Raw genomic sequence first — 14,909 nt, forward strand, 5'->3', positions numbered from 1 at the left:
TTACAAAGAAGGTTTGGTATAGGTATATAAGACAAGAGGGATTGGCTCCCACAGGCGATGTGGGACTATAGTCCTAAGCCACTGCATCCCTAACAAGAATAAAGCTGAATCATAGTGAGTTAGTGATGCCAAGTTAGAGTAATGTTGAACTAAACTTCTCACGATAAGCACCAGATGCTTGTTTAAGATTATAAAGTGCTGTCTGAAGACAACATAATCTTTAGTATGCGGCAAAATGTAGGAAGACAAATGTATACCTCTTCATATAAATTTCCATTTAAGAAAGCATTCTTTACATCCATCTGAAAAAAAGGCCATTTATTAGAAGACTCAAGCGTTATCAAAACATGTACTAAAGCCATTTTTGCCACTAAAGCAAAATTCTCCTCATAGTCAATGCCATACTCCTAATAGAAGCCTTGAGCTACAAAACGAACTTTATAGCATTCAAGTAATCCCTCTGCATTTGTCTTATTCTTATATTTCCACTTGTAACCAAAAGCGTTTTTACCTAGGGTACTAATACAATATCCTTTGTGTGAGTTTTATGCAAAGCATCAAGTTCTTCCTCCATAGCTTTTTGCCAATTAGGATGAGAAAAGGCTTCTATAAAAGATGAACATTCAATGAAAGAATGTATGGATGATAAAACGAGCAATAGTCAGAGGAATAAATGGAAGACAAATGGATTAATGATGTATATGTGTTAAGATGCGAGTACAAAATGGTTGAACATGAATAGGATGAAAAATAGATGAAATAGAATCAACAGATAGAGATGGAGATAACACATGCAAAATCACCTTGACTAGATGAAGGTAGATCATCTTCAATGTCCTCTGTTGATGTCTTCGGATGCATAACTCGTGTAATAGAAGATGGTGAATCAGATGAAATAGTGGAAGGAACCACAGGAGTGGTACGTGTCGTATTATAATGTAATAGATCAATGAAAGTCGGAAAAGGTAAAGTATTACATAATGAATAAAAAGGAATAGTCTCTAAAAATACTGCACCAAGAAACATATAATCAATTAGTTTTCAGACCATACTGATATCCTTTGTTTTATCAACACTGTAACAAAGAAGCACACACATACGTGACTTAACAAATATCTTTGTGTTCATGAGTAGGTAACAAAACAAAGGAAATGCACTCAAAAACCCATAAAGAAGAATAATTCACTGTAAAACCATACAATGTAGGAGAAGAAAAAGACCAGAAGTGAGTGTAAAAGGAATACAATTAATAAGATATACGATAGTTAAAACAACTTTATCCCAGAACATAAATGGAACATTGGGCGAAAGTAGCAATAATCTGGAAACTTCCATAATATAAGAACAATACTTATGGTCTGCAATTCCATTTTGTTCAAGGGTGTAAGGACAAGAAATTTGATAATCGTTTCTTTATAGATCAAAACGTAAGTAAATTAATTAGACAGATACTCTCCTCCAAAATCAGAATGAAAATACTTAATCAATTTTGCCAAAGTGGATGCATACCATTGCAATAAAAAAGTGATGGATATTGTAAAATTTGTATGTTCATGCATTAAGTAAACCCACATGTAATTTATGTGATAATCAATAAACAACAAATAATACCATGCACCTCCTTTACTACGCATAGATCCAGGTCCCCCAATGTCTGAGTGAACTAAATTAAATACAGATGTACTAAATTAAATGGGGATGACTACATTGTTTGACTATTATTAAAAGGTAAAGCAGACAATTTGGACAATTTACACCCGCAACAATTTGAAATATCACTAAAATTAACTTTTCCTAATATTCTTACAGAAACCAAATACTCCAACTCAGAAACATGCCCTAACCAAGAATGCCTTAATTGAAACAATGTGGATTGAGAGTTTAACTCAAAAGAAAAAATATGAGGATATTTTAGTAGCAAAAACCAAATGAGGGATGTGAAGGTAACCCAACTCATAAAAGCCAAAAACTTTATGGCCTGCCCCAATCCCAAAACATGTTTGCAGATCCTGCTCAACACACATAGTAGTGATGAAGGTTACATAATGAAGGTTATATAATACCCTAAGCTAGCTAATTACTAATAGATAATAAACTAGTAGTGAGTTTAGGAACATGCAGTGTGATCAAGAGTAAGGTAAAATAAATAGACTACCGATCTTTTGAAGGGCCATAGCAAAGCCCATTAGCAGAATAAACTGGTTTGAGATTATCAATAGAAAAAATGTAAGTAGACCAAGGTAGATTTAAGGGAATCATATGATTAGTAGCACTATAATCAATGACCAAGTAATAGAAAAATTACCTGAACAGGGAATTTGTGAAAAGTCGGAAGATTACAAAACTTTAAAACAAACAAAATTATTGATGTTGATTTGACAAAAATTTTTGGACATCTTGTTCAAGTATCTCAATAAGTAAAGAAAGTATGTGTTAATTAGCAAATATATCAGACAACACATCAACAAAAAATTCTTGTCCACATCTACTGTGTCATGTTTTTCCAAAAATGTGAGTAAGATTGATGTGAAATATATCCACGCCCTCGGGCTCGACCATGGCCTTAAGTATGACCGTAACTTATAACTTGTGCACAAGAGTTCTTCTGGCCTCTCATGCTATTTAGACATAGGTTTTGTTATGACTTTAATGGAGCTTGTATTCGCAACAACGGAAGAATTTTGAGATTTACTAATATCAAAATTGGGAGTCACAGAGTTAAAACGAGTCTCTTTTGCAAATTAATTCACTCAAAGTTGCATCAACAAGCAAGGGTGTGCCATATAAGTGAGACCCCTAACATACTCAAAATCTTCTCTTATCCATTGGGGGGTTGGAGAACTAGTAGGGAATTTGGAGTGGGGTGTGTTTGGTTGGAGAATTTTGGAGAAAAAGGAGTTTGGAGGGGTGAAGCACCCCACTCCCCCAAACACTACGAACTTGTTAGCTAATTGCTGAAATAAGTCAAAATTGGTAGTTTCCCGTTAATTCTGATTGTATTGCTTAAGATCTCTAAGCCCACTTAAAATATTATTAGCATTAAAAACTATGGCAGTGATCCATCCTATTGTTTTCTTCAACATTAGTTGTAGTGGCTAATGAATATAAGGCTAAATATATGATTTTGTTAATTTTGAAGTTTGTCTTATGATATGTCATCAAACAATCTCATTTTGAAAAGTTTATTTTATTAATTAATTATTTAAGTTATTTATTTTATTATTTAATTTAATTTTTTAATGGCAAGTTGATTAGGATGCCCTATGCTCTGCCTTAATCAGGATGTGTTTTAATTATGATTTGCGTTGTTCACCTTTTTGTTAAATCAATATTAAATTGCAATTAGAACGATGTGAAGATAGGAAAAATAGTTTGTATATATCATTAGTAAAATAGTACAAGAATATATATAGAGAAATATTAGGGTTTTGTGGTATAGGGCCAATATGGCCCATTAACCAAATATAAACTATAACATAACTCTAGCACTCACCCTCAAGTTGGAGCATATATATCGAGCATGCCCAGCTTGTTACATAGATTACTAAAGACTTTAACATTTAAACCCTTGGTGAAAATATCCGCCAGTTACTCAGACGACTAGTATATGGCGTAGAGATGACTCCCTTCAGTACCATATCACGAACATTGTGACAATCAACCTCCACATGCTTGGTACGCTCATGGAATGTTGGATTATTTGCAATGAAGATGAAGGCCTGGTTATCACACAACATTTGCATAGGTATTGTGATAGAGAATCCCAACTCAGATAGAAAAAATGCACCCAAACCATCTCACAAGTTGTCTGTGCCATTAATCTGTACTCTGTTTCTGCATAAGTAAACAAGTTTCCACCGACATACGTACAGAAACCCGGCGTAGACTTTCTGTCTCCTCTATCACTAGCATAACCCGAGTCAGAATAGGCTGCAACGTGCAGGTGACCATGATTCTTGTAGAGGAGACCTTTGCCGGGAGCTCCTTTAACATATGTAAGAACCCTCAGAGCACCCTGCTAATGAACTTCTCATGGCTCATGCATAAACTGCCATACGAGTCCAAATACGTAACATATATCAGGACGATAACTGTCAGATAAATGAGCTTGCCAATCAGACATATGTATTGACCAGGATCTTTGAGAAATGGGGAAGATGTCTCCCAGAAGGGTGGTGACTGCTCAATAGATATAATCTCTAGTTTACAACCCAATAAACCAGTCTCTTCAAGTAACTCCAACACATATTTCCGCTGTGAGAGCGTCATCTTTCCTTTGGCATATGCAAACTCAATACCAAGGAAGTATCTGGGTCGTCCCATGTCTCGTGTAACGAAATGCTTCATTAAATCCTCCTTAGTTCTCTGAATGCCCTGATGATCGCTACCCGTCAACAAGATGTCATCGACATATACCGCAAGTACAATACAACCAGATTAAGTGTTCTTATAGAAGACAGAGTGATACACATTACACCTGCGAAAACCATTTGCAACTGCAATTACATTAAATTTTTCAAACCATGCATGAGAACTTTGTTTCAGACCATAGATCGCTTTCTTCAGCTGGCAGACTAGATTCTCCCCCTGAGCAACATACTCCGGAGGTTCTCCATAAACACTGTCTCAACTAAGTCTCCATAGAGAAAGGCGTTCTTTACATCAAGTTGACAGAGTGCCCATAATTGATTCATAGCTACTGACAATAGAATACGAATGGAATTCAAACGAGCAACCGGTGAAAAAATCTCAGCATAATCGACACCATAAATCTGAGTAAAACCACAAACCACCAACCAGGCTTTGTAATGATCAACTGTACCATCCGCTTTGTGCTAGACAGAGAAGACCCATCGGCAAGTAACGACGCTGGCATCAGCATGGCAAGGCACAAGCACCCATGTATCACGAGATCTCAAGGTTTCAATTACCTCATCCATTGCCATCTGCAATTGTGGAAGCAAACGCGCATCTTGGTAGATCCTGGGAATCGACTTAGCAGACAATAAAAGAGCAAAGATACGGAAGGACAGGTGAAGATTATCATAAGAAACAAAAAGTGAGATAGGATGTTTAGTCAAGAACGAATACCTTTGCGAAAGGCAATAGGAAGATAAGAGACGGATCTACATGGTCCGGCGAGAGGACCGGAGGGGCGGAGCTAGCGTGATACACATTGGCGACGATGATAAACTTGTCCAAAGCGGCCATCATCTGTATCCATTGGAGGAGGCATCACACTAGGCATAGGCACAAGCAGAGGGACCGAAACAGGAATGGAGAAAACAATATCAAATGACGTAGTCAACATCTCGTGAGAAACTGAGCCAGAAAAAAAATGATTGAGACTCAAAAAAAATGTGACATCTATAGACAATACTTCCGACTAGTCAGGTGAAACAACCAGTATCCACGTTGGGTGCGGGAATATCCAAGAAAGACACATTTAAGCGCACGCGGGCGCAACTTGTCCAAACCAGGAGTTAAATCTTGAACAAAACCAACACAACTAAAAACACGAGGAGACAAGTGAAACAACTCAGTATCAAATAGAAGATGACGTAGAGGAACATCTCCCCCTAGGGGTGCAGAAGGCATACGATTAATAAGATAGACTGCAATTAAAGTAGCATCAGACCACAAATACATAAGAACATTACTCTTAACCGAGAGTGCGCGCAACATCCAAGATATGACGATGCTTTCTTTCAGCAACCCCATTTTGTTGAGAAGTGTGTGGACAGGTGGTTTGATGAATAATCCCAAAGGACGCACACAAAGAATTTACAACAGAAGATACAAATTCTAAAGCATTATCGGTGCAAAGACATTTGAGAACAGTGAAAAACTGATTTTTTTTATTTCCAAAATGATTGTTTTAAGGACATCAGCAATAGACCGACGATCTTTTAACAAATATACCCATGACACTCGAGAAAAATCAACAAACACAGCATAGTAACGATGATAAAAAATAAACGCGACCTTAGAAGGTCCCTAAAAAACACGATGAACTAAATCAAATAACGACCGACTTAGACACTAGAGTAGAATGCTTAAAGGTAGCACGATAATGTTTACCAAACTGGCACGACTCATATTGAAATGACTCGACCCGAATCCAAGGCAAAGTTTGCTGAAGACGACTAAGAGAAAGATTACCTAATCTACAGTGCCATATAAGTGATGACTCGGAGTTAAAAACAGATGATGCCAAACCACGAGGAATATCATCATGCACCAACGTAGACATGCCGTCACCACGATTACGCCCCAAACCAATCCTCTTCCCCGTCTGCAGATCCTAAAAAATGCAGTGAAAGGGAAAAATGTTACACTACAATTCAAATGTTTAGTGATCGTAGAAACGGATAGCAAGTTAACAGGAAATCAGGTACGAAAAGAACATCATTTGGTCTAAGCTGAGAAGAAACCTGCACAACTCTCTCCGGACACTAAGCACGATTGTCCATCAACAATTACCACAAAACAAAAACAGACGAAGAAAGCTTTTGGAAAAAAGGTTTTGTACTTGTCATGTGAGAGAAGGCCCCAGACTCAATAATCCAAGAACTGTCCCTGGAAGCAAGAAAGGCATTACCTGAGGAAACAGGAGAAAAGACTGTGGCGTGAGACACTGTGCCCTGTAGCTGCTGGAACCGTGCTAAGTCAGCCTGAGAGATAGTGGCAAACTGTTCAACACCGGAAGTAGGTGACGGATCGACCACCTCGGTACTAGGATTGGCCACTGCCGGGCGACCATGCTTATCCCTACAGCGATCCTCAGTGTGGCATGTTCGTCGACAGAAGGTACACAACTCTACTCCAAGAATCACCATGACCAGCTCCTCGACCACCACAAGAGAAACCTTTATCACCACGCCTACAAGAAGCTAGAAAAGCAGACTAATCAGAGAACACGACGGGCGATGGAGATGTGGATGTAGAAGATAGGCGAAGCACGTGAGCATAAACAACAGCAAGATCAGGCATTCTCTCAGAACTCATAATAGAACCCTTCACCTGATTTTACATCTCAAGAGGAAGCCCGGAAAGATATGCGATGACTGCAACTTCATTGCAGTAACGACGAAGGGTGGCCAGATCAAGAACTAATCACTGGTAAATATCTAGCTCATCCAACAAGCTACGGATGTGAGTGAAGAACTGAGGGGCGGTACAATCGCCTTGAAGAGCTGTAAACAGTTACTCATACAACTCAAAAACACTAGAGATTATTTTCATTTCCATATGTCAATCTGCACATCTCCCAAATTGCCTTTGCGGTAGTCAACATCACCACACTTCGGGCAATATCCGGCTCCATACTACCAGTCAAACATAAGCGAACTACAGCATCCTCAGCAAGCCAATCAGCATACTTGGCATCCTTAGAGTCCGACGGATCTGCCGTGAGGTACGACGATTTCTTATGAGCCATAAGGAACTGGTCAAAACTCTGTGCCCAAAAAACATAATTCCTCCCATCTAACTTTTGCGAGGTACAATAGAGATTCTTAACTAAAGAATTATGAGACGAAGACATAGCAACGAAGAGACAAATCCTTCAGCAACGAGAGAAGGGCATCACTAGTAAGTGCTGAGGAACATCACCAGGTGCCCATAAACCAACGAGAACGGTGAGTGATGAGCGGCGGCTGGCGGCAGAAGTGGCGGTGGCTGGTGGAAGGCTAAGGTTTGGAGTGGTGGTAGCGACAGCTAGGGTTTAACCCAGTGCTCTAATACCATGTGAAGATAGGAAAAATAGTTTGTATATATTATTAGTAAAAGAGTACAAGGGTATATATAGAGAAATATTAGGGTTTTGTGGTATAGGCCCAATATGGCCTATTAACCAAATATAAACTATAACATAACTCTAACAAACGGCAAACAGGACTTTGAGTATCCATAACTTGTCTTGATCCAAGTGTGGAGATAAACTAGTAGAGTTTCATATGTGAAAGGCAAGTTTTCAATCACGCAAGGCAAAAATGAAAACTACATGAATATTATAGTATTGCTTGCAAAATGATAAGAGTCTATCAGTTGTTACTTGTTTGGTAGGTATCTTAAGAACCCATATTCCTTATTTGTTAGGAGCCTATCAGTCTACAAAATGAAACCATTGGGAAATTTTGTCATAATCCTTTCGGCTCATGCTACTCCATTGCCCATGCATGATCTCCTCACTCTATACCCTGGCACTTGGTGTATGTAATGCAATCTAGGGAAACTGTGAGCAACCATATTACAGGGCCAACCAGAAGTTTCTTAATTTCTTTGTTATAGTTGAACAAGGTATATCTTTCATTCTCTGTTTTAGTTGAACAAGGTGTATGTAATGCAATAACATATAAACTAAATCAAATATTTATCATTGTTTTACAGTAGTTATTATTGGTTTAAGAATCAATATATAATAGTTTTGGAAAACATAAAAAGAAGTATGTTACGAAATGGCACACTAGACATAAAAAGTAAACGTATTAGCTTGGGTTTAACGGGACAGCCAATGAAGACATGGGTGATACCAATAAATAATAAGTACAACGGATAAAGATTTTAAGTTACATTATAGTTTTTTTTCATCGGTGCTTAATTCCATAAAAATAGTTGTTATCTACAATTGGTGTATTAGTTTTTGTAAACCATCTTTAAGCTCATTGTGTTTTTAGCTTTATACAATTATAATGAATTTATGCAGTGATAATTGGTGTATCAGTTTTTGTATATGATTAATCTAATAGTTCTTATCATTTATATTCTTATTAAATTTAGATGGAAAATGATGAAATTATAGGATGGTGGATTATGGTGCAAAATATGGTAGCTCATGTTGTTTGTCTTGTTGCTAAACGGTACTTCATCCACAGGCATTCTCGTAAAAGAAAAATAACATATAACATGAGCTCCGAAAGAGAGCAGATTAAAGATGAGATAATGACTAGTATTATGAACAATGAGACAAGTCATAACATCGTGAGAATGGTACCTCCAACATTTTTGAAGTTAGCTGAAATGTTAGAGGGAGAAAGGAGAAGGCGGCCTAAGACCTACACGATGGGTAAGTGTGGAACAACAACTTACTAAGTCTTTATATATACTAATACATAGTGCCAATAATCGTGAAGTAAACTTCTGGTTTTGACATTCAGGCAGGAGAGCCTATTAGCTGCCATTTACATAATGTAATATAAACTATAATCCAATTAGAAAATAAATTCCTAATCCAGCCTGATGGTGGAACTGTCCCTCCTGAGATACTTTGTAGTGAAAGACTTTTCCCATACTTCATGGCAAATTTTAGAACATTTCAGCATATATACATCTATTTCACACAATTGATGAAAATAAGAATTTTGACATTAATATTTTATATTATGTTTATGTGTAAGGATTGTGTTGTTGCAATTGATGGAACTCATATACGTGTACAAGTGGCTCGTCAAGATGCTCCCAAGCATCATGGTAGGAAAGACTATCTATGGTGGCTCGTCAAGATGCTCCCAAGTATCATGGTAGGAAAGACTATCTATGGGTTTTTTTTCAAATGACAAAATTCATGATTCAAACTTAGTTTTATTTTTCGCCTCCGTATCATAACCATGCAATATTCAAAAAATATATTTATATACAATAATGATCATAAAATAAAAAAAAATACAAAGTAACTACATAAATGAACCCAAGTAATAATAACAATAATAAATTGGGTATAAAATCACATAAAAATAAAAAAAAAATGTAAAAAGAGTAATCATAATTCATTTTATATTAAAGGGCAAATCAGTCAATATACATTACACACCTCCTTACTCCTCTATCCAACCAAACAAAAAACATAGATTACTCCTCACCCCTCCAATGAACCTAACATGATATTTTTTCCAAATCCTCCATCCCTTCCTCCTTTGAACCAAATAAGGGACTAATGCTATCTAGTATCAACAATCAAGCCAAACATCGTTTTCTTCCATATTTGGGAAATCAGCTTTGTTTGCAATTCAATAGGCCCCATAAATGCTAATTGACCCCACGACATACTTAATTTGGTATTAAAATCTTGAATTGAAAGGTCACCTTGGCGAGCAACTTGTATTTATCTTTGTAATTGATATTCTTTGGCTAGAAAATGTCATGCACTTTAGCAATAGAAAGTTTGATAATTGAAAACCAATATCCTAGGTAACAACATAGTTGATCTATGTGACAATTTTTCCCTTAGTGATATTTTACTCTCATATGAGTTATTCATGAATAGACAAAGCTTATGCAGCTTTATATCAAGAATAGGCATAAGTAAAAATTGATCAATATACTTCAACATATTTTTTTTAAAGAAAATTCATCACATAAGACCAATATCTGCAGTTGGAACCATCTAAATGAACATTAACTGCTTTAATTTTATCATCAAACTCCATAACAAAAACAAATCCTCCCAAAGGACTGCTACAGTGTCAAATAAATGCACAGTCTCATTTTATTTTAGGAAAGTTGATAATTTATTTGTCCACATCCATTGTGGGCATTGATGTGGCTATGTGGGATAGCTATTCTCTAGAGTAAACATTAGTCTGATGTGGGATAGCTATTCTCATTATAATGCTCAGGGTCACAGTCAATCCAATTTGATTTATAGGCCTTGGTCAAGATTTTTCCAGTCATAAACTAGACTATGCTCTGATCCTTAATTTGATTTTTGTGCAATTATTTTAGGGTCAAGTCTTTCATATAGTTTCTACCAAGAAAATGTTCTGCTGAAATGTAGACCTGCATTTTCGTCTTGTTTAATTAATACCCATTTGTTGATACATTGGGAACCAGAATTTATAACTAATTTGGCCTTTCGGCTGTATAACCAAGAGCCCTAATGTTTTAAGCTCTTTTTTATTTGCATCACTGATTTTCAATAAATATCAAAGCCAACTAAAATTATGTGTTATTATTACTTTGTAATTCATAATGGTAAGGGATTCAAACAAATCCTTGAACAAAATTAGATTCTTTAGGTGTAATTGATTAGTCTATCCTGCATCAATATGAAACAGTGTGTTGGAAGCTGAACCAAGAACTCAGGAGATGTACCTGTTGTCTCCTCATTTGGCTTGAATGAAAGTAAATACAAGAATCAAATGATTAGTTTTAGCATGTGACACAATAATTAAGAGTCAATTCTCCATATTCTTTTAAAATCACAAAATTACCACATTTACTAAATTCATTCATGGATTTAATTAAGCAAGATAACTTACTAGTTTCCAAAGAAGAGAAAGTAGAATAATCCACCGAATACTTCATATCATAATAATACAAGCATGATGGAAGAGCTCTAGACTTCACATCTACCTGCAATGTAATCATTAGTTAACAGCTGTAACCAAACATACAAGCTAGCTATATACAGTACTAATCAGAGGTGGTATCTACTAACATATGCAAATGAGAAATCATATCCTGCTAACATGCAGAAAATGTGACACAGAACTTCTTAAGAATATACTCCTACATAATATTTACATCAATAATAGCTAAATTTCAGATATACATACTCTGGGAATGATTGGTGAAATCCTGACTTTTGAAATGATGCAGTCTAACAAATTATCATTCCTTATATCAGAGTAGAACAACCGCATTTTGTCATGAAATTTTGCCTGCTCTTTCATAACCTATGGAAGAGAAATGAAGCCAGTAGACAATATCAGATGCCGTAGACATGGTTGGTAAACCTTTCTCCTTACAGTAATCTGAGCAAAAGAGAAAATTTAAATCACTTATCAAAGATCAGATATCTGCACAAAGAAATTTGGGGAATTAATTTCAATAATGAAGTCTTCATGATAAAGATTTTTTTTTTAAAACATCATTAAAAACTAGGGCAGAGACTTCATGATAACAGTATGACAGGTCACACAAAAAAATGTCATTTTAGAACTCTACCAAAGAATAAAGAGCTAATTTCAGAAAATAATTTGTTGGTTCAAAACGTAAGTAAGAAAAATGAAGGCATTAAATGTGATATGGATCACAACCTTCAGGGTAAATGAGATTTTTAAGTGTTATTCTTTTAATTGAAGGGAGAGAGGAAAACAAATGAGAACAACAGAAGTTGAATTGTTCAGCAAGAGTTGAACAACAAATTATATCAGAGAAAACATAATAAACATAATAATAGAGACTCTTATCAACTGATGTACTCAATGCTCTTAGAAAGCACCATCATTCTCTGTATCGAGTACCAGCTACCAACAATAAGAACCATTACCAACATAACAAAGACAAAAGACTTTTCCAAATACAAAGACTTGGAAATATTTCCCAGGTTAATGTTGGAGAGCTTCCTAAAGTCAGGATGGAAGAAGAGTGGGTGAGGACATAATGGAAAGAAAAAAAAAGGCTATATTGATATGAATGGAAAGCCTGGTGTGCAAGGCTTCTGCTATCAGGGAATCAGGGGAAGATTAAATAACTATTAAATAACTATACTTATGTTCACAGGCATGGAAGTGGTTCCTCACCTCAACCAGGGATAGAAGCAATCAATGACTGAGAAAAAGTGAGCAATACAAATAAAAATAAAAAGATCCAGCAAAGGTCATCAGCAGTTCAGCACTAAACATATCATATCAATCAGATGCTTGACAATCAATTCTCATAATAGAATTTCAATACCAAAGAATAAGAGTAGTTATGTGCTCACAGTATCTTCAGCTTTATAGAACCACTGCAATGTGGTGTAGTGTTCCCCTTTTGTTGTTTCAAAAAATTCACATATTCTGCCAATAAAATTCGGTTTTCGTTTCTCACCCTATAAAAGGTGCAGATATCACATCAATGTCACTATACCATGAATACAAATTACTATCTACTTCACAAATTCAAATTAATAAAACAAATGCGGGTTGAGAATTCCAAGTCTAACAGTAGAAGAAAAAACTGTACTTCATATCCCAAAACCCTATAGGAGAAGGCATTTGAAAAACATGATTATTTAAGTAAAAAGACACATGGTGTTCCAAGACAATATAAAAAAGCAAATAATCTGTCAAAAACAAATCCAATTTAATAATGCTCATTTATTTAATTCTTTAGAAATGTTAAACATTCTGCGGAGTAGAGATAAAAATACCCTACCTTCTTTCTAATCTAGCCAACAAAAGATAGTTTTTGCTCTTCAAATTGAAAGACCTTCAATATATGGTATACACAATTGAAGATGATATTTAATGAACTGAGATCATGACCATGGAAAGCTCACTATAAAAGAAGCACAACCTCCGATCTTGGAAAAATATTCACTAAATTTAGTTTGCAACTGATGCTTTTACATTAAAGATGACCAGAGATTGCTCACCTTCACATAAGCGCAATCCCCAATATCAAAAAGGCATCCACTAACATTAGCTTGCAAGTAATGGCATTTTACATCTAAGATGACCTCGTCTTCATCACAGTCACTACAAACAAGGAAATGCATAATTTGAAAGCTGAAAGGGAAGAGAGAAAGATTGATAGATATTACTTACTTCGCAGGATTACACCCTTTTTTGCTTTTCTTGCCCTTGGAAAGTAAGAGATACATTATTTAGAAAATGCAAGATTGATTAGTAAAACCTTGCTAATAAGAAAAAACAAAAAGCTGCACAATTGAAAGAATTGAAAGCATACATTAACTGGAATCAATTATCAAGAATACCTGCAAGTAACCTGATTTGAACCAATACAAACTTTTTGATAACGAAAAGAAAAGAATAGAAAATAATTCCAACAAAACAATAACATGAAAGGCATGATCTTTACCAACTAATTCACAATTCTAGGTCAACATACCTTCATATAGTGGTGTGGCCACCTCTGCCTAGCTTCTTCCTCTAGAACAGGGTTGCCAACAAAAAAGGTAGTCCCATTGACCTTTCTTAGGTACTTCGCATCAAAAGGAACAGTGTTCACTACGGGACGAGAAGAAACCTTCATCTTTTTTGAAGTTGGGCCCTCCCGATTCTCAATCAAAAACTCTTCTTCATTACAGGACAGAGCAATAAGCTTCTCATTCTTCTTTCCAGGATCACCATCGGTTGAGTCCTCCAGTGAGCAGCACCTCGTCAAAGCCTTATCAGTGTGTAATGAGATCTGTGGACCCTCATTGCCAACAACGGAACAAAAACGAGAACTTTTGAGTTCAGAAACACTCCGATCACCATTATCAACAACCTCACTCTTAGAATTTGTGGCCACTGAATCCCCAAAAAAGCTTCTCGGAGAACCAAGCTTACAGCCCGCATTGCCCCCCATGGAATCGTGAAAGAAATCCGGAACCCCAGACTTCCTCGCAGAGCGCCTCAACCCCCAGAGTTCAGGATTTTCAAATGCACGCTCAGGACCGATGTTGCCACGATCTCCACCATTTTTCCTCGCATTTGAGCAGGGTTTCAGGGCCTCAGACTTCTCCGTCGAGCTCCGAGTTGGAATCGAGCTCGCCATTGCTGGATTGAAGCCCCAAAACCCTCCGTGGAGGGGCTGAGGAGGAGAAAAAGGGGGAAAAATTAGGGCTTTTTTCGAGGGGAGAGAAGGATCGGGAGAATGGCGGGAGTTCTTTTACTACGAGTTGGCGGGGTAATACGACGGTCAAATTATTGGTTATATCGAAGAGTGGATAAACACCGTCCGATCATGTGGGACCCCTGATAATGAACGGATGTGATTGAATGATATGTGAGATACGTTAAAAGTAGTGATCCACTAACACAAAGCTCCATTTGGTGAGTGGGAACTGGGAAGTGAGCTCGCCGCAACAATCATTAAAAATTAATTTATTATATTGTTTTGTTGGGTGTTTGAATTTTTTTCTTTTTCTTTGTTTTTTATGAAATGTTTAATTTAGGAGAAAAACACCCCAAACGCAT

The 14,909-nt window shown here is 36.5% G+C and overlaps 1 protein-coding gene across 3 annotated transcripts in view; it reads right to left on the bottom strand.

The window, feature by feature from the left end:
• Positions 1–14,593, bottom strand: part of LOC120272125 (DNA (cytosine-5)-methyltransferase CMT2-like) — a 46,867-nt gene extending 32,274 nt beyond the window's left edge. For 2 of the 3 annotated variants that reach the window (XM_039278875.1, XM_039278877.1), the window contains exons 1-7: positions 13,837–14,593; positions 13,533–13,567; positions 13,361–13,463; positions 12,707–12,814; positions 11,556–11,675; positions 11,259–11,352; positions 804–908 (exon numbers count right to left, since the gene is read on the bottom strand). In XM_039278875.1, coding sequence (XP_039134809.1) covers positions 804–908; positions 11,259–11,352; positions 11,556–11,675; positions 12,707–12,814; positions 13,361–13,463; positions 13,533–13,567; positions 13,837–14,487 — 1,216 coding nt within the window. In that variant the 5' untranslated portion in view covers positions 14,488–14,593. The remainder of the gene's footprint in view (positions 1–803; positions 909–11,258; positions 11,353–11,555; positions 11,676–12,706; positions 12,815–13,360; positions 13,464–13,532; positions 13,568–13,836) is intronic. The other variant, XM_039278876.1, reaches the window with a different exon arrangement.
• Between the last annotated feature and the right edge of the window lie 316 nt (positions 14,594–14,909).

The sequence above is a fragment of the Dioscorea cayenensis genome, chromosome 11, assembly GCF_009730915.1.
Source record: "Dioscorea cayenensis subsp. rotundata cultivar TDr96_F1 chromosome 11, TDr96_F1_v2_PseudoChromosome.rev07_lg8_w22 25.fasta, whole genome shotgun sequence".
Lineage (NCBI taxonomy): Eukaryota > Viridiplantae > Streptophyta > Magnoliopsida > Dioscoreales > Dioscoreaceae > Dioscorea > Dioscorea cayenensis.